Below are 22,162 nucleotides of genomic sequence, written 5' to 3'. Positions count from 1 at the left end.
ATTTGTGTATAGAACACAATCTTATCTTCACAAGACCCAGGATAGACCAGGGGTTAAGACATCTGACTCGGAATGAAAAGTACTGGGTTCAAATCCCACTCAGGTTGAGTGTATTTTGTTCTACCTCATCAAACTTTACTGGAACACAGTCCTCGATTACATTTGTGTACGAAAAAAAATCGTCTCATCTAGACCCAGGATAGCCCAGTGGTTAAGGCTGTTGACTCAGGTTGAAGAGTGTGGGGTTCGACTCCTGCCTGGGTTGATGTGAAATTTAAAAGATCAGCTGGAGGCTGCAAGTTGACAAATATTGTAACTGTGTCATTTCTCTCATGTAATGTTAAAATAATAATTTAATTTACTTTTTTGTTTATCCAATTACAATTAACCTATTTTATTTTATTTGTACCCAGGAGAGCTCATTGGTCAACGCTCTTTATTTATCCTATTCCCACCCACCTCAGGAGTTACACTCACTCGCACACACTCCTACACACACACACACGCGCACTCATTCTCACACACACACACACACACACAGGTAACCCCTGAGGTGTCATCATTGACTATTTGACATTTTATTTTGGATTATTATTAGCTTTAGTGTTGACTTAATTTTTCAACTATATGTTAGTCAAAGAAGTAGCACATAACATTACTCTGTGTGGGGGAGAAGAAGCAGCCCACAATGTATGTCGTCTTGACGCCATACTGCCAAATTACTGACTCCATGTATGGGATTTGAACTAACTACTCCTGTATTAGGAGCCCACAGTGTTGACCATTGAGCTATCCTGGGTCCCAACAAAGTTTGGTTTTCGCTCATATACAAATGTTATCAGTGAACTATGATCAGGCAAAACAAAGAACAAGAACTTCCCAGATGTGGATTTGAACCCAGTAGTACTGCGTGTGAGGCAGCAGTGTTAACCATTGAGCTATCACAGGTCCCACTAAGTATTGTTTTTCACTCATATACAAATGTAATCAGTGAACTATGATCAAGGCAAAACAAAAAACTAGCTCTTCCAACAAATGGATTTGAACCCAGTAGTTCTGCATGAGAGGCAGCAGTCTTAACCATTGAGCTATCCTGAGTCTTGTTGGAAGTGTAGTCTGGCTCCTTCATTAATGGAATCGTGACATCTGTCCCAGTAAACTACGATTGAGGTGGAGCTCAATTTTGAACTGAAGTTACATATCAAACCAATTGGGATTCAAACCCAGTACCCCCATATTTGAAGCTCACAGTGTTGACCATTGAGGTATCCTGGGTTCCATCAAGACATGATTTTCACTCATATACAAATGCAATCATTTAACAATGATAGAGATGAAACAAAAAACAAGACCTCCCATCTTGTGGATTTGAACCCAGTAGTACCGTGTGAGAGGCAGCAGTCTTAACCATTGAGCATTTTGGGTTCTACTACTTCATGATCTGGATCAATATACCAATGTTACATACCTGTTGTTGAGTAGTTGGTGTGTGCCATGTCTCTCAGGTGTGACATACCTGTTGTTGGTTTGTGCCATGTCTCTCAGGTGTGACATACCTGTTGTTGGTGTGTGCCATGTCTCTCAGGTGTGACATACCTGTTGTTGGTGTGTGCCATGTCTCTCAGGTGTGACATACCTGTTGTTGGTGTGTGCCATGTCTCTCAGGTGTGACATACCTGTTGTTGGTGTGTGCCATGTCTCTCAGGTGTGACATACCTGTTGTTGTCATACCTGCCAGCTTGTCTGCAGCAATAAACAAGTCATCAATTGAGTCCACAACATGTTTGATGTTTATTCCTCTCATGTTGAAGTAGTTCCCATCTGTAGTTCGCCCACTGCACTCTATCGCCACCATGTGGTCATACCTGCAACAACTTCATAGTTCTTTGAAACTATCGCCACCATGTGGTCATACCTGCAACAACTTCATAGTTCTTTGAAACTATCGCCACCATGTGGTCATACCTGCATCAATTTCATAGTTCTTTGAAACTATCGCCACCATGTGGTCATACCTGCAACAACTTCATAGTTCTTTGAAACTATCGCCACCATGTGGTCATACCTGCAACAACTTCATAGTTCTTTGAACCTAAAATCTATTGAGATATATATCGTATATATGGAGCGGAAAACACAACCCAAAATTCAAAGTTTCTTCATGCGACGTAGCCGGCCTACTTCACCACAGTCTGTAGTCTATTGCCCCCCCCCAGGCAAAGATGAGATGGAGATGTGATGGTGACGACTAACACATTTTCTGGGGGGGAAATCACTGCATAGATAACATTTGTGTATGGAAAGAAATCTATTCTTTACAAGACCAAGGATAGCTCAGTGGTTAAGACTGCGGACTCTGAATGAGAGGTACTGGTTTCGAATGCCAATCTAGTTGACGTCATTTTGTTCAAACTCATCATACTTTACTGAGCCAGGAGTCCTCAATTACATTTGTGTATGGAACACAATCATAGCTTCACAAGACCCAGGACAGTCCAGTGGTTAAGACTTCTCACTTGGAATTAAGCGCACTGGGTTCAAATCCAGCTCTAATTGATTTTTTTTTTTTTTCCCCCCAAGATGGCGCTGCTGTAGTGGCTGCTGTTGGCAGGAGCTCCGTGCTCTTGTGTCATCATTTTGTGTTTCCCTCTTGTTTTCATGTCTTATTATATTTTTTTGCCTTTTGGTCCGGGACCCTTTGGGACTGTGTGACAAGGGGTGGCACTTTCGTGACCTCTGTGGTGCTTTTTGTGGACTTCTGGATCTTCCTCCCGGGAGCCTTTTGACCATGGAGACCAGCTGCTGGGTGTCTGCCACACCGGAGTCGCTTTGGAGGGACTGGAGGAGATGCGGATGAAGGGACAGGTCTGCGGAGCAAGCTCTGAGCGCTGGGACGGAGAGGCTTGGCGGTGTCTTGGCTGGGTGAGCAGGTGTCGTACACCTCAGTCTCCTTGGACGTATCCTCGCTCATCCATGCGGACTGGACACTGGCCGAGAGTTGGTTGGCGGCTTAGAGTGGAGTCAGTTCTCTTGGTTGCTTTGTTGGGTCTGCTCCTGTTTCTGGCCACGCTCCCTCCACCCCAGTGGACGATGGCGTGGAACAGCGCAGAGACCACCACAGTGTCTATGTTTCTTTTAGTTGTTGTTCATAGCTGGATGTAGAAGTGTCTGCTTGTATCCGCTGCTTTAATGTCTTTCATGTCCTTTGTCTTCTTTGATGTTTACCTCTTACACACATGTGAGAGGGATGTGTACTATGGCTATGAGTTGTTGTTGTTTTTTCCCTTGGCCTCAGTCTGGACCCCTTCTCCAGGGCCCAGGTTTAGACCATTTTTATTTTAGTATATTTTATTTTATTTTATTTTATTTTAATCTTCTATTTTTTTCACCCATTCCCAACCTCATTATACTTTACAGAGCCAGGAGTCCTCGATTACATTTATGTATGGAACACAATCTTATTGTCACAAGACCCAGGGTAGACTAGGGGTTGAGTCTGCTGACTTTGAATGAAAAGTGCTGAGTTCAAACCTCACTCTGGTTGATAGTATTTTTTTTTTTACCTCATCATACTTTACGAAGGCCGGGAGTCATCGATTACATTTGTGTATGGACTAAAATCCTACCTTTATAAGACTGAAAGTAGCCCAGTGGTTAAGACTGTTGCATGAGAACAAACTGTACACAGTTCAAACCCCACTCCGGTCAGCAGTATTTTTTCCACCTCATCTTACTCCAGTGAGTCAGGGGTCGTAGATAACATTTGTGTATGGAAAGAAATCCATTCTTCACAGGACCAGGGATAGCTCGGTGGTTAAGACTGCTGACTCTGAATGACAGGTACTGGGTTCGAATCCCACTCATGTTGACAAAATTTAGTTTAAGCTTGTCATACTTTACTGAGCCAGGAGTCCTCGATTACATTTGTGTATAGAACACAATCTTCACTTCACAAGACCCAGGATAGACCAGGGGTTAAGACATCTGACTCGGAATGAAAAGTACTGGGTTCAAGTCACACTCAGGTTGACTGTATTTTGTTCTACCTCATCAAACTTTACTGGGCCATCAGTCCTCGATTACATTTGTGTATGAAAAAAAATATATCTCATTAAGACCCAGGATATCTCAGTGGTTAAGACTGCTGACTCTGAATGACAGGTACTGGGTTCAAATCCCACTCATGTTGACAAAATTTTGTTTAAGCTTGTCATACTTTACTGAGCCAGGAGTCCTCGATTACATTTGTGTATAGAACACAATCTTCTCTTCACAAGACCCAGGATAGACCAGGGGTTAAGACATCTGACTCGGAATGAAAAGTACTGGGTTCAAGTCCCACTCAGGTTAACTGTATTTTGTTCTACCTCATCAAACTTTACTGGGCCATCAGTCCTCGATTACATTTGTGTATGAAAAAAAAAATATCTCATCAAGACCCAGGATAGCCCAGTGTTTAAGACTGCTGACTCTGAATGACAGGTACTGGGTTCGAATCCCACTCATGTTGACAAAATTTTGTTTAAGCTTGTCATACTTTACTGAGCCAGGAGTCCTCGATTACATTTGTGTATAGAACACAATCTTCTCTTCACAAGACCCAGGATAGACCAGGGGTTAAGACATCTGACTTGGAATGAAAAGTACTGGGTTCAAATCTCACTCAGGTTGTGTGTCTTTTGTTCTACCTCATCAAACTTTACTGGGCCACAGTCCTCGATTACATTTGTGTATGAAAAAAAATTGTGTCATCAAGACCCAGGATAGCCCAGTGGTTAAGACTGTTGACTCAGGTTGAAGAGTGTGGGGTTCGACTCCTGCTTGGGTCGATGTGTAATTTAAAAGATCAGCTGGAGGCTGCAAGTTGACAAATATTGTAACTGTGTCATTTCTCCCATGTAATGTTAAAATAATAATTTAATTTTTTTTTTTTTTATCCAATTACAATTAACCTATTTTATTTTATTTGTACCCAGGAGAGCTCATTGGTCAACGCTCTTTATTTATCCTATTCCCACCCACCTCAGGAGTTACACTCACTCGCACACACTCCTACACACACACACACACGCGCACTCATTCTCACACACACACACACACAGGTAACCCCTGAGGTGTCATCATTGACTATTTGACATTTTATTTTGGATTATTATTAGCTTTAGTGTTGACTTAATTTTTCAACTATATGTTAGTCAAAGAAGTAGCACATAACATTACTCTGTGTGGGGGAGAAGAAGCAGCCCACAAAGTATGTCGTCTTGACGCCATACTGCCAAATTACTGACTCCATGTATGGGATTTGAACTCACGACTCCTGTATTAGGAGCCCACAGTGTTGACCATTGAGCTATCCTGGGTCCCAACAAAATTTGGTTCTCGCTCATATACAAATGTTATCAGTGAACTATGATCAAGGCAAAACAATAAACTAACGCCTCCTAACAATGGATTTGAACCCAGTAGTTCTGCATGAGAGGCAGCAGTGTTAACCATTGAGCTATCCTGAGTCTTGTTGGAAGTGTAGTCTGGCTCATTCATTAATGGAATCGTGACATCTGTCCCAGTAAACTACGATTGAGGTGGAGCTCAATTTTGAACTGAAGTTACATATCAAACCAATTGGGATTCAAACCCAGTGCCCCCATATTTGAAGATCACAGTGTTGACCATTGAGGTATCCTGGGTTCCAGCAAGACAGGATTTTCACTAATATACAAATGCAATCATTTAACAATGATAGAGATGAAACAAAAAACAAGATCTTGTGGATTTGAACCCAGTAGTACCGTGTGAGAGGCAGCAGCCTTAACCATTGAGCATTTTGGGTTCTACTACTTCCTGATCTGGATCAATATACCAATGTTACATACCTGTTGTTGAGTAGTAGGTGTTTGCCATGTCTCTCAGGTGTGACATACCTGTTGTTGGTGTGTGCCATGTCTCTCAGGTGTGACATACCTGTTGTTGGTGTGTGCCATGTCTCTCAGGTGTGACATACCTGTTGTTGGTGTGTGCCACGTCTCTCAGGTGTGACATACCTGTTGTTGGTGTGTGCCACGTCTCTCAGGTGTGACATACCTGTTGTTGGTGTGTGCCACGTCTCTCAGGTGTGACATACCTGTTGTTGGTGTGTGCCACGTCTCTCAGGTGTGACATACCTGTTGTTGGTGTGTGCCACGTCTCTCAGGTGTGACATACCTGTTGTTGGTTTGTGCCACGTCTCTCAGGTGTGACATACCTGTTGTTGGTGTGTGCCACGTCTCTCAGATGTGACATACCTGTTGTTGGTGTGTGCCACGTCTCTCAGGTGTGACATACCTGTTGTTGGTGTGTGCCACGTCTCTCAGGTGTGACATACCTGTTGTTGGTGTGTGCCACGTCTCTCAGGTGTGACATACCTGTTGTTGGTGTGTGCCACGTCTCTCAGGTGTGACATACCTGTTGTTGGTGTGTGCCACGTCTCTCAGGTGACATACCTGTTGTTGGTGTGTGCCACGTCTCTCAGGTGGGACATACCTGTTGTTGGTGTGTGCCACGTCTCTCAGGTGTGACATACCTGTTGTTGGTGTGTGCCATGTCTCTCAGGTGTGACATACCTGTTGTTGGTGTGTGCCACGTCTCTCAGGTGGGACATACCTGTTGTTGGTGTGTGCCACGTCTCTCAGGTGTGACATACCTGTTGTTGGTGTGTGCCACGTCTCTCAGGTGGGACATACCTGTTGTTGGTGTGTGCCACGTCTCTCAGGTGTGACATACCTGTTGTTGGTGTGTGCCACGTCTCTCAGGTGTGACATACCTGTTGTTGGTGTGTGCCATGTCTCTCAGGTGTGACATACCTGTTGTTGGTGTGTGCCATGTCTCTCAGGTGTGACATACCTGTTGTTGGTGTGTGCCATGTCTCTCAGGTGTGACATACCTGTTGTTGGTGTACCAAAAAGTTCTATCTTGGTTTCATCTGACCACATGACATTCTGCCAATCCTCTGCTGTATCATCCATGTATCCATTTTGTTATAAACTCAACTCGTCGTATTTGGAGAATACTAAGTTGCATCCCAAGAACACCATACCTACTGTGAAGCATGGGGGTGGAAACATCATGCTTTGGGGCTGTTTTTCTGCTAAGGGGACAGGACGATTGATTCGTGTTAAGGAAAGAATGAATGGGGCCATGTATCGTGAGATTTGGAGCCAAAACCTCCTTCCATCAGTGAGAGCTTTAAATGGTTGACCAAATACTTGTTTTCTACCGTAATTTACAAATAAATTATTTAAAATTCCTGCAATGTGAATTCCTGGATTTTTTTTTCACATTCCGTCTCTCACAGTTGAAGTGTACCTATGATGAAAATGACAGACCTCTGTCATCATTTGAAGTGGGAGAACTTGCTGACTAAATACTTTTTTGCCCCACTGTATGTATACATTTTACAGGACTCTCATCGTCTGCCTCAGAGACCCAAGTAGTTTTTAGTGTATTATGCAAATGAGCCATGTTAGTCATTGTAGGAGCCAGATCATGTGTGTATGTCACGTGGTGTTTGTGGATGTGTACACAAAGAACAGAAGCATGTGTCACGTGACATAGGTGGCCGTCACCATAAAGAAGGTTTTTTTACCTGTACTCAAGAGGGAGAGAGGAAAGAGTAGAGCTCGGTAGCCATCATTTCTGCTCGGTTGGTAGAGTGGCCGTGCCAGCAACCTGAGGGTTCCAGGTTCGATCCCCGCTTCTGCCAACCTAGTCACTGCTGTTGTGTCCTCGGGCAAGACACTTTACCCACCTGCTCCCAGTGCCACCCACACTGGTTTCAAAATGTAACTTAGATATCGGGCTACACAATGTAAAGCGCTTCGAGTCACAAGAGAAAAGCGCTATATAAATATAATTAACTTCACATTAAATCAAATAATTTACTGTATTGTGAATTGTGATTGAAAAGTATGCCAAGAATAAACGTGTGGAATGTTTATTAAAAATATGTATCATGGAATAAAAACAGTATTTTCCAATAGATGTCCTTTACTTGACATTCTGTCTTGTCAGTCTCCCGCTACGTGTCTTGAAGCCTGCAACAAAAAGTAAGTTTACCACACTTACAGTATAATCTACAAAAGGTTTATGTGTATCAAAACACATGCAAACTTGTTAGCACACGCAAAGCTGATCTAAATATTTGTCGATTAATGAGCAAAATAAGGAGTGCAATCCATCCCATCCATCCATTTGCTACCGCTTATTCCCTCCATTTAACATATTTGTCTTAATGATGTATGCAGAATATATGTTGATTATCAGAATGCCCACAATACTGGGAGGAGAAAATGCAAATACAAATCACTCAACATGAACAGTGAGATTTATCAATGCTGAAAGTGTCCTGCAGGCAGTATCGTGCCTCTTAAAAAGTCTGAAATCTGCGTGCAAACTGGCATAGTTGCACACAGGGCTGTGAGAAAGGAGGCCATCACGCTGCAAAGACAACTGACATAGTTGCACACAGGGCTGTGAGAAAGGAGGCCATCACGCTGCAAAGACAACTGACATAGTTGCACACAGGGCTGTGAGAAAGGAGGCCATCACGCTGCAAAGACAACTGACATAGTTGCACACAGGGCTGTGAGAAAGGAGGCCATCACGCTGCAAAGACAACTGACATAGTTGCACACAGGGCTGTGAGAAAGGAGGCCATCACGCTGCAAAGACAACTGACATAGTTGCACACAGGGCTGTGAGAAAGGAGGCCATCACGCTGCAAAGACAACTGACATAGTTGCACACAGGGCTGTGAGAAAGGAGGCCATCACGCTGCAAAGACAACTGACATAGTTGCACACAGGGCTGTGAGAAAGGAGGCCATCACGCTGCAAAGACAACTGAACAGAGAAGCCTTTGTTCTACGTGTGCATGTCATATTTGGACTGTTAGAAATAAAAAGAAGATATATATTCAGCAATATCATTTTATAGCTGCTGGACAACTTAAAGGGCCGATTAAACCAAATTCTATTAATTTATGTTGTTTTTTAATGGTATTCCTTTTTTGATTTAGAAAATATGCACCGTATTTTTCGGACTATAAGTAGCAGTTTTTTTTTCATAGTTTGGCCGGGGGTGCAACTTATATTCAGGAGCGACTTATGTGTGAAATTATTAACACATTACCGTAAAATATCAATATTATTTATCTCATTGACGTAAGAGACTAGACGTATAAGATTTCATGGGATTTATGGATTAGGAGTGAGAGATAGTTTGTTAAAGGTATAACATGTTCTATATGTTCTAGTTATTTGAATGACTCTTACCATAATATGTTAGCTTAACATAGCAGTTGCTTATTTATGCCTCATATAACCTACACTTATTCAGCCTGTTCTTCACTATTCTTGATTTATTTTAAATTGCCTTTCAAATGTCTATTCTCGGTGTTGGCTTTTATCAAATAAATTTCCCCCCAAAAATGCGACTTATACTCCAGTGCGACTTGTATGTTTTTTTTCCTTCTTTATTATGCATTTTCGGCAGGTGCGACTTATACTCCGAAAAATATGGTATTGAACAAATATATAAACGCAACACTTTTGTTTTTGCTCCCATTTATCATGAATTGAACTTAAAGATCTGAAACTTTTACTATACACAAAATATATATTCCTCTCAAAAATTACTTACTGGGTGACATGTCCGGTGAGTATGCTGGTCATGCAAGAACTGGGATGTTTTTAGCTTCCAGATCCTTGCAACATGAGTTAGTAAATGTTATTTATAAAGGTGATGGCCTCGGGTGATTAGTACAACAATGGGGCTCAGGGTCTCGTGACGGTATCTCTGCGCATGGAAAATGCCATCAATAAAATGCACATGGTTTCGCTGTCAATAATAACATACCAAAACCTCTGTATTGTGCCAGACGCCATTGAGTGTGAGCATTTGCCCACTCAAGTTGGTTAAGAAGACAAACTGCAGTTAGGTCGAGACCCCGATGAGGACCACGAGCATGCAGATGAGCTTTCTTGAGACAGATTGATTGATTGATACTTTTATTAGTAGATTGCACAGTTCAGTACATATTCCGTACAATTGACCACTAATTGGTAACACCCCCATATGTTTTTCAACTTGTTTAAGTCGGGGTCCACGTTAATCAATTCATGGTAGTTTCTTACAGTTTGTGCAGAAATGCTATGGTTAAGCAAACCAATTGTTGTAGCAGCTGTCCGGGTGGCAGGTCTCAGCCAATCAATATGGTCTGCGGCTGTGAGGCCAGTTGGATGTATTGCCAAATTCTCTGAAACACCTTTGGAGGCGGCTTATACTAAACGGCCTGGGCTACTGGGTGTGAAGTTGGAGAAGATGCAGGTGGAGGCCCCCTTGGTGTCCTGGGTTGTAGATTACCTGACTGACAGACCACAGTATATGCGACTGCAGGACTGTGTGTCTGACAGGCTGGTCAGCAACACCGGGGCCCCGGAGGCTACAGTACTCTTCCCCCTTCCTCTACACCATTTACACCACCCATTTCCACTATCAGTCAGAGTCCTGCCACCTTCAGAAGTTTTCTGATGACTCTGCGATAGTGGGGTGTATTGAGGAAGGTGATGACGAGGAATACAGGACACTGGTGGAGGACTTTGTCACATGGTGTGGAAAGAACCACCTCCAGCTCAATGTTACGGAGACCAAGGAGCTGGTTGTGGACCTGGGAAGGAGGAGGAGTACTCTGGCGACCCCTCTTTCCATCAAGGGGGTGGATGTGGACATGGTAGAGGATTATAAATACCTCGGAGTACACATGGACAACAAGCTGAATGGGTCAAAACACGCTGAGGCCCTCTACAAGAAGGGACAGAGCCGAATCTATATTTCCTTTGGAGGCTAGGATCCTTCAACGTCTGTACAAAGATGTTGAAGATGTTCTACGAGTCGCTGGTGGCAGGCGCCCTCTTGTACGCCGTGGCCTGCTGGGGCAGTGGGCTGAGAGTGAGGGACACATACAGACTGGACAAGTTGGTAGAGAAGGCCAGTAACAAGATGGGAGTGGAGCTGGACTCTCTGGCGGTGGTGTCAGAGAGAAGTCTAGCAAAACTCCTAGCCATTATGGACAACACCTCCCACCCACTACACTCGGACCTTGCAGAGAGAATGAGCACCTTCAGTGGAAGGCTCAGACTCCCAAAATGCAACACGGAACGACACAGGAGGTCCTTCACACCGACAGCCATCAGACTGTATAATGCATATGTTCCTTGACTGCACTTAAATGTAGAATATATTTGTATTATTCATATATATTATATTATTTATTATTATCATTGTTTATTGTGAGCGAACTGTGGTGCTGAATTTCCCCCAGGGATCAATAAAGTACTTTCTATTCTATTCTATTCTTATGGCGGAGAAATAAACATTTAATTGACGGGCAACAGCTCTGGTGGACATTGCTGCAGTCAGCATGCCTACTGCACGCTCCCTCAAAACTTGCGACATCTGAAGCATTGTGTTGTGTGATAAAACTGCACATTTCACAGTGGCCTTTTATTTTGGACAGCTCAAGGCACACCTGTCAGGTGGGATGGATTATCTTGGCAAAGAAAAAATGCTCACTAACAAATGTATACAGATTTGTGAACAATATTTGAGAGGAACAGGTATTTTGTGTTTATAGTCAAAGTTTTCGATCTTTGAGTTCATTTAAATTGGGAACAAGAACAAAAGCGTTGCGTTTTTTTTTTTTGTATTTAGTATAACTCCTAAAAAAAAATGTCTTGCAATATGCAGTTTGATCATTCCTGCTGCAAATAGTATACATACTGTGATTCTATATTGCAGAAAAGGTGTTAGATGATCGATATGTGCTATAATCTAATATAAGCCCCCCTCCAGTGTGGAGAGCATAATAACATGAATGTAGAGGGAAAGAAGTGTTTCCAAGGGCACATAATGCTTCTAGTACACAAAAATAGGGTGATCTGTGCCACTTTTGCTGCTATCAATTGCACAAAGTAGATCACATACAACACGTCCACCAACAGTACATGCAATTTTATAGTTTGCGCACACAGATAAGTGTGTGGGAATTGGATCCTCAAAGATCAGGCTCTTAATATTTTCAGAAAATGGGAGTATTATTAGAATCAGACCTGCAGCTGGCTCTGTATTGTTCTTTTTCCTCCTGCCTGACGTGGATTTCGGTTCTTGCTGAGGTGTGTTTGCTGATCTTCTTCTGGGTGTGGCTTCTTCTTGAGGTCCATTTTCTTCTTCCTTTGCTGCTTTTGTGGGCTTTTTGGCTGCTTTTTTCTTCACTGTGCTGTCAGAGTTGTGTTTCCTGGACACCTGAAGTACAGCCACAATGGGGTTAGATTTCTATGTGCTGGTGGTGATTACCTACTGAATATACCTTTTTCTTGCGGGGGTAATCATGGTCTGCATCTGTATCTTTTCTCTTTTTGGCCTTTGGAGACTTTGATTCTGGTGTGTGAGAAAAGATAAAGACACACTAAGCTTTCTCTTATGTGTAATGGTATCTCAACTATTTTTTCTGGCGTTTACCTTTAGGAGCCATAGGACCTGGATCGCCCTGAAATGACACCATTTTATATTAGTCAATACGTGCTACAAATATAGTTGTTACGTATGAAAATGTGTTTGCATACTTTGAACCACATAGTCCTGCCATTGTGGTCGCGTACAGACTTCATTCCATCCACATAGTAACACTGCAACCAGGCCTCAAAACCTGAGTAGTCTTTCTTCTCTGGATCGTAACCTTTCCCACCTCCATAAACAAAAAGTCTAAATAAGAGGAGCACCTTTGTGTCGTTGTCTTCCCCCCACCCCGATCAACCTTGAAACATGGATTCTTACCTAAGTTCACCACCTCCAGCGGTACTGTGTGGCAAAGTCTGAGCAGGTCTGTATTCTCCTCTTCCATTTTGTCCTTTTTGGCTCCCTTAACATTTTTGGGCAAAATAAACTGTTAATAATCGAGGTAAAATACTTGTTTGTACTTATTTGACCTTTTTGCTATGGATCTCCTTTTTTACAGCTTTCTTGTCTTCACACGCATCCTCTGACTCGAGGCCTTCCAGCACAGTCCGGGCAGGCACAAAGGGTGGAATGTTCAACCTGGAAGACACACATGGGCATCTTTCCAAAAACAGAAGGTATTTTGTGTGGAAACAGTGCTACACTTTTATAGTAAACACATTTCCAAGTGAAATTAGGAATTGCTTGTTTATTCATCCAAGATGATTAGAATCTGGGGAATACAAAAACATTCTTCACTCTCCTTTTCAGATCACGGTGACCTGAGTATGTATCTTCATTCAATGGTCATTTCTTTTACAGCAGGCTCTTTGGTGAAGTGTAATATTATTGCTAGGAGTCTTGCAAAAGTACTTCACACAGTGGGCACGGCTGTAACAAAATAACACTGCAATGTACTGTCAACATGTGCAAAACCCCAAACCAGTGAAGTAACACGTTGTGTAAATGGTAAATAAAAACAGAATACAATGATTTGTAAATCCTTTTTAACTTATATTCAATTGAATAGACTGCAAAGACAAGATATTTGATGTTGGATCTGAGAAACTTTTTATTGTGCAAATATTAGCTCATTTTGGAATTTGATGCCTGCAACAAGCTTAAAAAAAGCTGGCACGAGTGTCAAAAAAGACCGAAAAAGTTGAGGAATGCTCATCAAACACTTGTTTCCCATAGCAAAGCAAAATTGAAGATGAGATCTCATGTATGTCTTATATCTATCTCCTAGACATAAAAGAGCACTAATGGAGACCAAAGTAGTTTTCTCATTCTTCTCAAATGTATCTCCTGAGAAATAAGGCTCACAGTGAGCACTATGAGAGATCTCATAGTTGTCTAATAGTTATCTCTTTTCCCCATTTCAACTAAGACCAAAATGAGAGATGAATGAGCTGGTCTCCAATATGTCTCAATTATGACTCAGTGAGAGAAACACCTGGTTTTGTTTCTCACTACTCACTGTTTGAGTTCTCAGATGTCTCTTTTCTATTTCGGCAAAAAGACAATTGATGAGTATTGGTTTCAATATGTCTCAATGATGTCTCAGTGAGAGATATACTTGGTTTTGTCTCTCACTGCTCACTATTTGAGTTGTTAGATATACCCGTTTTCTAAAAAAATGCATTTTAATGGGCTCAATTTAGTTATACCTCAATCATATTCCAGTTGATCTCATGCCAACATTGGGAGAAAATAATGAATTCAGACAATATGGATATATGGTCTGTAATCTAAATGGTTTATTTAAATAAAGTTGGACTTCATTTGTTGATTTCTTATCCACACGTCATGTACAGTAACTCGGTGACTACAATTGTGAGATTTAAAACTGAACCCAAACAATACTGATATGATCACAAGACACTTTGTAAGAGCTTTTAACATTTGTGAACTTTCTAGAGCAGTGGTTCTCAAACTCTTTTAACAAAGTACCACTTCAGAAGATATTTGGCTCTCCAACCACCATCATAAGGACTAATATTAAAATGCAGTAGCATAGTAGGCCTATGTATTCATTAAAAAAGACAGTGGCTTTATTAAACAAGTAAATGTAATATATTTGCCACTGAAATATTACACACAATGCAAAAACATCATCAACAATGATACTCCATATACAGTACATATTTACAGAATCCACGGCAACATCACATCAGTGTGTATTTTCAGAGCATTTATAACAATGATTAAAGATTTGATTTGTGGCTTCTTAGGCCAGTTCAGTTCTTCATTATTTCAAACTTGTCAAGTGTGTTGGGGAAATGAACTGCAATCACTATGCCAGGCATAGATGTGAAGTCAAGGAAAACAACTTTACCCAATATGTCATCCAAGAATACTACTGTACTGCAGAGGTTTCCAATAGGGGAATAACATGACTGCATGTCTCATATGTTACACTATCTTGCAGCAAAGAAAAACCTGCATGTTTATATTCACCAACGAGGGCCCATTTGGCACATGAATGTGCTGTGGTAAACAAGAAATCAATCTGTACATACTTTAAAAAAAGGATTAGAACCTTTCTTCTGACACACTGGTCCCACAAAGCAGGCATTTTATTTGTTTACTTTCTATTGGCCCAAAACAATTCTTGGAGGATTTATGTAATATAGTAGGCGATGATGCAGAGTGGGATAAAAAAAAGTTTTGGAACTTCTGCACACTGTTTAAGCAGTCTGTGTTCAGACTATCGGGATAAAGCAACTTGAACATTTTGAGCATATGGCTTAGGGCCTTACCTGTGACTTTAGGGCAGTTTACATAACCCATGCTGATCAGAAGGCACTCTGCCATGGTTTCTGATGCATTGTCATGTATTGGTTTGTCTGTTGTGTCCTTGAAATTGGACTCTTCTGCACACTCCTCACTCAAACCATCTTCAAATCCTTCATTAAACGTATGTCCGTCATTGTACATCCAATCCCCTATATCAGGGAGAGCTTCCTCAAATGATTGAAATGGATCATACTCAGCATCGACATGTCATTCAGTTGTTAGGCCATCAGGAGGATGTATGAGGGCTGATCTAGAAAATGGTTTTCCATTCTCTTCGATGGTCAGAAGTAGAAATATTTTCATGTGCTGAAATTAAAATAGAATACAAATCACTAAAGGTTTTTTGATAACATTTTGTCACAAGGCAAAACGTATAACATCTCAGCATATCGCTCACATTCTTACACTCCAAAGTTTGTCACATTTGAGCAGGATTTGCTTTGTGACAAAATTCACAGCAAAACATTATTCAGCCACAGAAGACGGTGGGTGTACCTGGCAGGTGGGGAGAGGCTTGATGTTCCAGAGTGGTACATCCTGCACGGTCACCTGAAGGTTGGATGTGTTCCATTTGAAGAGCAGTGTTTTGGGCTCCTTCAGGGGGCACCGCCTCATGCAGTGTTACCCTGCTGCTACCCCCTGACACAAAGAAGAGGAACCAAAAAACTCTAAAGATTCAAATCATTGAAAAAAAAAACAGACAAAAACATGCAAAACAAGAAGGAAGTTGACATAAATTGAACACATTATACAAATCCAGCTAATGGAATGCATTTCCTTTTTCCCCACATCTTGAGCGCATTGTAGTTCATGTTTACGTATCTTCTGTGTTTGTGGTAACACATCATCCACAGTGTTAAATGTAACTCATCACAATACAACACACACTATAAAAAGAAAGTTGTGGATGCTAATGCCAATCATTAGTAAATACACAACAGCAAACCAAACCTATGAGAAAGGATCTTGACGAGGGATGCAACATTATTGTAAACATAACCTTATTTTGATTTCAGAATTGTCACAATAATGCCGTGATGTGTGACGCTATCAAACGAGAACACCAGTCGCTGTGTTTTTTTCTGACAATATTAAGTGGGCTCATCTGAGAAGTAAACTGGTTCTCCCATGAAAACCCGCCGTGTGGGAAAACAAGGTTCAAACGGGACATTATAGAAGGGCGAAAAAGTGGAAGTGTGCAGGAGTGATGGGAACGTTTGTGCTTAGGTTAGCCGAGGAATTGTTGCTGTGAAATATTTCTGTGCCTATAACTGTCGTGTTAGTTGAACCTTAAACAAAGTCTGCATACTGCAAGGTAAAGCATGCCACGTTCATCCAGACCATTTCCAAATCGACCCAGAGCCCTTGCAGCTCACCAGAGGAAATGTGGACATGCACAAAATAAGACATTTGCTGACACTACACACCACAATGTCTACAATAAGTTAGGGAATAGGAGTAATATATTAGAATGAGTTATATGTTAGAACCGTTATTTGGAAAATATCGTTCATGTGAAACCAAGATGTCAGCAAGGGAAAATATGCATTTGTGAGGTATTTACATGATTAAAAGTCAAATTATTAGTTAACTCTTAAGAATCAGTATTCTACAAACTAATACAATTTGGACTGCAAAGGGCAGTTTCTTAGGAAGTTCAAAGTTTAAAAACACTCAACTAAACAGCAGTGATGTAACAATATCAAAATGTCATATCACCGTTACTGTGACCAAAATGATCACTGTTTGCATTATAATGGCAGTATTGTTGAATGTGCTAAAAAGGTCATCAAACCCACAATAATACCAAGTTGTATTGAAAAAAAAACATACCGGACACACAGTATAGTTTCTTGGCAAAAGAAACATTATTGTTCTACATTAGTTACACTGGATGTTTACTGTTTATGTCAGTTTAAAGACACTTATTTGAAAATGTTGGTTTTTGTGTGTTACTTGAAATTCTGCACCATTCCTTTGCACCTAAAATACCTGTTTTTAATGATAAATATGATTACAACATATGAAAATGATGTTTGTGTTCAATTACAGTAAGTGTGTTTATCCTAAACATTCCTCCCACGTCATTTAACACACTTTGACATTTTTGTAACAATATCTTACCCTGGCTTTAACACTATGACGATATCATACCGTGAAATGTTGATATTGTTACATCCTTAGTCATGACCTGATGTTACCTACCAGCTTTAACTTGGAGGTGAAAGGTTCCAAAAACATGAATTACACATGCTGAGATAACTCCTATTTGAAGTTTCATTCTTCATATGTGCTAATGTAATCAGGGTCAAAGAAAGCAATATTTTCATGTTTGTTCCTGACAAACTGTGGACAGCTTTTTATCTGTAAATCTCAATCAGAACTAATTGACTTCAAGAAAGAACAGGCATATACATATAACTTACTTGGACATTGCTGGTCATTCTCCACATTCACATAGGTGCATGCTGCAGGACGGGATGACTGCAGGAAGAAAAAGAAAGTATCACATATTATATCTGCTGCCAGTTTAATGCACCACCACTATACCAGTCTACTCAGCAACTTTACAGTCCTTCTTGATCTTTTATTTGATTCCACTTCTTTACCAGTTCTTCTTCATCGTTTTCCAGCTTTTCCCTTTGTCATTTCGACACTCCAATACTATAAAAATCAATCAATCAATCAATGTTTATTTATATAGCCCCAAATCACAAATGTCTCAAAGGACTGCACAAATCATTACGACTACAACATCCTCGGAAGAACCCACAAAAGGGCAAGGAAAACTCACACCCAGTGGGCAGGGAGAATTCACATCCAGTGGGACGCTAGTGACAATGCTGACTATGAGAAACCTTGGAGAGGACCTCAGATGTGGGCAACCCCCCCCCCCCTCTAGGGGACCGAAAGCAATGGATGTGGAGCGGGTCTAACATGATACTGTGAAAGTTCAATCCATAGTGGCTCCAACACAGCCGCGAGAGTTCAGTTCAAAGCGGATCCAAGACAGCAGCAAGAGTCCCGTCCACAGGAAACCATCCCAAGCGGAGGCGGATCAGCAGCGTAGAGATGTCCCCAACCGATAGAGGCGAGCGGTCCATCCTGGGTCCCGACGAGCGGTCCATCCTGGGTCTCGACTCTGGACAGCCAGTACTTCATCCATGGTCATCGGACCGGACCCCCTCCACAAGGGAGGGGGGGACATAGGAGAAAGAAAAGAAGCGGCAGATCAACTGGTCTAAAAAGGAGGTCTATTTAAAGGCTAGAGTATACAGATGAGTTTTAAGGTGAGACTTAAATGCTTCTACTGAGGTGGCATCTCCAACTGTTACCGGAAGGGCATTCCAGAGTACTGGAGCCCGAACGGAAAACGCTCTATAGCCCGCAGACTTTTTTTGGGCTCTAGGAATCACTAATAAGCCGGAGTCTTTTGAACGCAGATTTCTTGCCGGGACATATGGTACAATACAATCGGCAAGATAGGATGGAGCTAGACCGTGTAGTATTTTATACGTAAGTAGTAAAACCTTAAAGTCACATCTTAAGTGCACAGGAAGCCAGTGCAGGTGAGCCAGTATAGGTATATATGTATGTATATATGTATATAAAGGTATATACAGTATAGGTATATATGTATGTATATATGTATATAAAGGTATATACAGTATAGGTATATATGTATGTATATATGTATATAAAGGTATATACAGTATATATGTATGTATATATGTATATAAAGGTATATACAGTATATATGTATGTATATATGTATATAAAGGTATATACAGTATATATGTATGTATATATGTATATAGAGGTATATACAGTATATATGTATGTATATATGTATATAAAGGTATATACAGTATGTATGTATGTATATATGTATATAAAGGTATATACAGTATATATGTATGTATATATGTATATAAAGGTATATACAGTATATATGTATGTATATATGTATATAAAGGTATATACAGTATATATGTATGTATATATGTATATAAAGGTATATACAGTATATATGTATGTATATATGTATATAAAGGTATATACAGTATATATGTATGTATATATGTATATAAAGGTATATACAGTATATATGTATGTATATATGTATATAAAGGTATATACAGTATATATGTATGTATATATGTATATAAAGGTATATACAGTATATATGTATGTATATATGTATATAAAGGTATATACAGTATATATGTATGTATATATGTATATAAAGGTATATACAGTATATATGTATGTATATATGTATATAAAGGTATATACAGTATATATGTATGTATATATGTATATAAAGGTATATACAGTATATATGTACGTATATATGTATATAAAGGTATATACAGTATATATGTATGTATATATGTATATAAAGGTATATACAGTATATATGTATGTATATATGTATATAAAGGTATATACAGTATATATGTATGTATATATGTATATAAAGGTATATACAGTATATATGTATGTATATATGTATATAAAGGTATATACAGTATAGGCGTAATGTGATCAAACTTTCTTGTTCTTGTCAAAAGTCTAGCAGCCGCATTTTGTACCAACTGTAATCTTTTAATGCTAGACATGGGGAGACCCCAAAATAATAGGTTACAGTAATCGAGACGAGACGTAACAAACGCATGGATAATGATCTCGGCGTCTTTAGTGGACAAAATGGAGCGAATTTGAGCGATATTACGGAGATGAAAGAAGGCCGTTTTAGTAACGCTTTTAATGTGTGCCTCAAAGGAGAGAGTTGGGTGGAAGATAAATACAGACAAAGGTTGCTGGAATATAGGTGGAACTTCTTGTAAATGTAAAACTCTATATTATGTGTTCAGTAATGTATATTGTTCCACTTCAAATGTTCTCTGAACATTTATTTCTCTCATTGTTATTTCACTTCTTGTTATTATACTTACCTCGGTGGAGGTAACTATCACAACTTCTAGCAAGGTGCTTGCGGCATTTATAGCTCTATTTCCGTAACTGCGTGACGTTCCAGTAGTTTAAAACAAATAACTGGTGTGTGTTAAAGTCATATAAATACCAAAAGAGAAACAATAAATGGTATTACTTACTTTCAGTTGTTATTCCTTCGATGCTGAATATTATTTCTTCCCATCGAAATCATTACATCCGCCCACTTAATGCGCATGCGTGTTTTTCAGGAAAAGCCAATCTGATTGGACAGATTCATGGAGTGCCGTGCCAAATCTCGCGATCTCAGGATTTACATCAAGTTCATTTTCTCCTTATATGTCCATCTGAAAATAGCCCTTTTTGGCTAGGACATCATTTTCAAATGATTTGAAAATGTATGCTTTCTATCAGACGGCGGCGGACATGACGCGTTATTTGCCATCAGTTAACGTCAGAAGAAGAAGAAGCGGGGAAACAGTAGGTGGCGTAACATTTGAAGGTTGTCAGTGCGCCTACCTTCAACTAAAACAAGGAAGAAGAAGAAAGCCAACACTTAGTTGTTCTTTTTAAAGGTTTATTTATAAATGTCAACAATTACAAACAGTAAGACAAACAACAATATACAACATTATAAAACATTATGAAAACAGTACAAAACAGCGCCAGGGGGTTGTAAGTTCAAAATAATAAAAAAAGAATACAAACATATATATAAATAATAAACAAAATGCAAAGCCGTAGGCTTATTCAGATTCATCAAACAACTTAAATGTGGAACACAGCATCATCGGTTTCACAGCTTTTTTGTTGTTAGAGTTCCAGATCTTTTTTAAAGGCACAAAAGATAGGACGGGTATTAAGAAACTTACATTTATGAATATAAAACTTAGCCAATAAAATAATGAGCTTGCAAAGGTAGAATTCCTTTTCAATTTTTTGTTCATACAGTGTAAAACCAAAAATCACATATTTAAAGTAAAGCACAAATTTGTCATAAATATTGTCCAGGATGAAGCGACAGATGCCTGCCATAGTGATGGAGTGTTTTCACAAGTATAAAACAAGTGGTTAACAGTCTCTGGGTGCATGTTACAAAAGGTGCAGGTGACATCAATGTCCTTTTTGTATCTAACCATCACAGTCTTTACAGGGTAATAGCGATGGATGATTTTAAATGATATCTCTTTGACTTTGTTGCTAAGTAAATACCTGTTAGGAAGGGACCACGTTTTGGTCCAACAGATGTCATTTACAACATTATTCCATAAGGAAATGACATAGGAGACAGACACACAATCATTTTGGAATAAGCTGAGGATTTTTCTGTTATTTTTTTGATCAAAGCAAAGTTTCCCCACGGGAGTGTCAAGTGGATCATTCACAATGTTTACAGCAGAAAGAGGAGGTGTGTAAGCCATGTACAACATAATAACACCTGTTGGAATGTACAACATAATAACACCTGTTGGAATGTACAACATAATAACACCTGTTGGAATGTACAACATAATAACACCTGTTGGAATGTACAACATAATAACACCTGTTGGAATGTACAACATAATAACACCTGTTGGAATGTACAACATAATAACACCTGTTGGAATGTACAACATAATAACACCTGTTGGAATGTACAACATAATAACACCTGTTGGAATGTACAACATAATAACACCTGTTGGAATGTACAACATAATAACACCTGTTGGAATGTACAACATAATAACACCTGTTGGAATGTACAACATAATAACACCTGTTGGAATGTACAACATAATAACACCTGTTGGAATGTACAACATAATAACACCTGTTGGAATGTACAACATAATAACACCTGTTGGAATGTACAACATAATAACACCTGTTGGTCA

At 40.0% G+C, this 22,162-nt stretch overlaps 1 protein-coding gene across 2 annotated transcripts; it reads right to left on the bottom strand.

Annotated features, from left to right (window-relative positions):
* Positions 1–7,953: 7,953 nt before the first annotated feature.
* LOC133545275 (endonuclease 8-like 1) lies at positions 7,954–20,498 on the bottom strand. 2 transcript variants are annotated; one of them, XM_061890696.1, is made up of 10 exons: positions 20,444–20,498; positions 17,753–17,810; positions 15,822–15,965; positions 15,290–15,632; positions 13,019–13,127; positions 12,867–12,951; positions 12,656–12,777; positions 12,552–12,579; positions 12,400–12,470; positions 7,954–12,335 (listed from the first exon to the last, which is right to left on the bottom strand). In XM_061890696.1, the coding sequence occupies exons 6-10, from the start codon at positions 12,931–12,933 to the stop codon at positions 11,949–11,951; spliced, it is 675 nt and encodes a 224-aa protein (XP_061746680.1). In that variant the 5' UTR covers positions 12,934–12,951; positions 13,019–13,127; positions 15,290–15,632; positions 15,822–15,965; positions 17,753–17,810; positions 20,444–20,498; the 3' UTR covers positions 7,954–11,948. The 2 variants fall into 2 exon arrangements, with proteins under 2 accessions (XP_061746680.1, XP_061746679.1); XM_061890695.1 differs by lacking the exons at positions 15,290–15,632; positions 15,822–15,965; positions 20,444–20,498 and having other exon boundaries at positions 17,753–17,775.
* Positions 20,499–22,162: the final 1,664 nt, after the last annotated feature.

The sequence above is a fragment of the Nerophis ophidion genome, linkage group LG28 (assembly GCF_033978795.1).
Source record: "Nerophis ophidion isolate RoL-2023_Sa linkage group LG28, RoL_Noph_v1.0, whole genome shotgun sequence".
Classification (NCBI taxonomy): Eukaryota; Metazoa; Chordata; class Actinopteri; order Syngnathiformes; family Syngnathidae; genus Nerophis; species Nerophis ophidion.
This window is presented reverse-complemented; position numbering and strand designations above follow the sequence as displayed.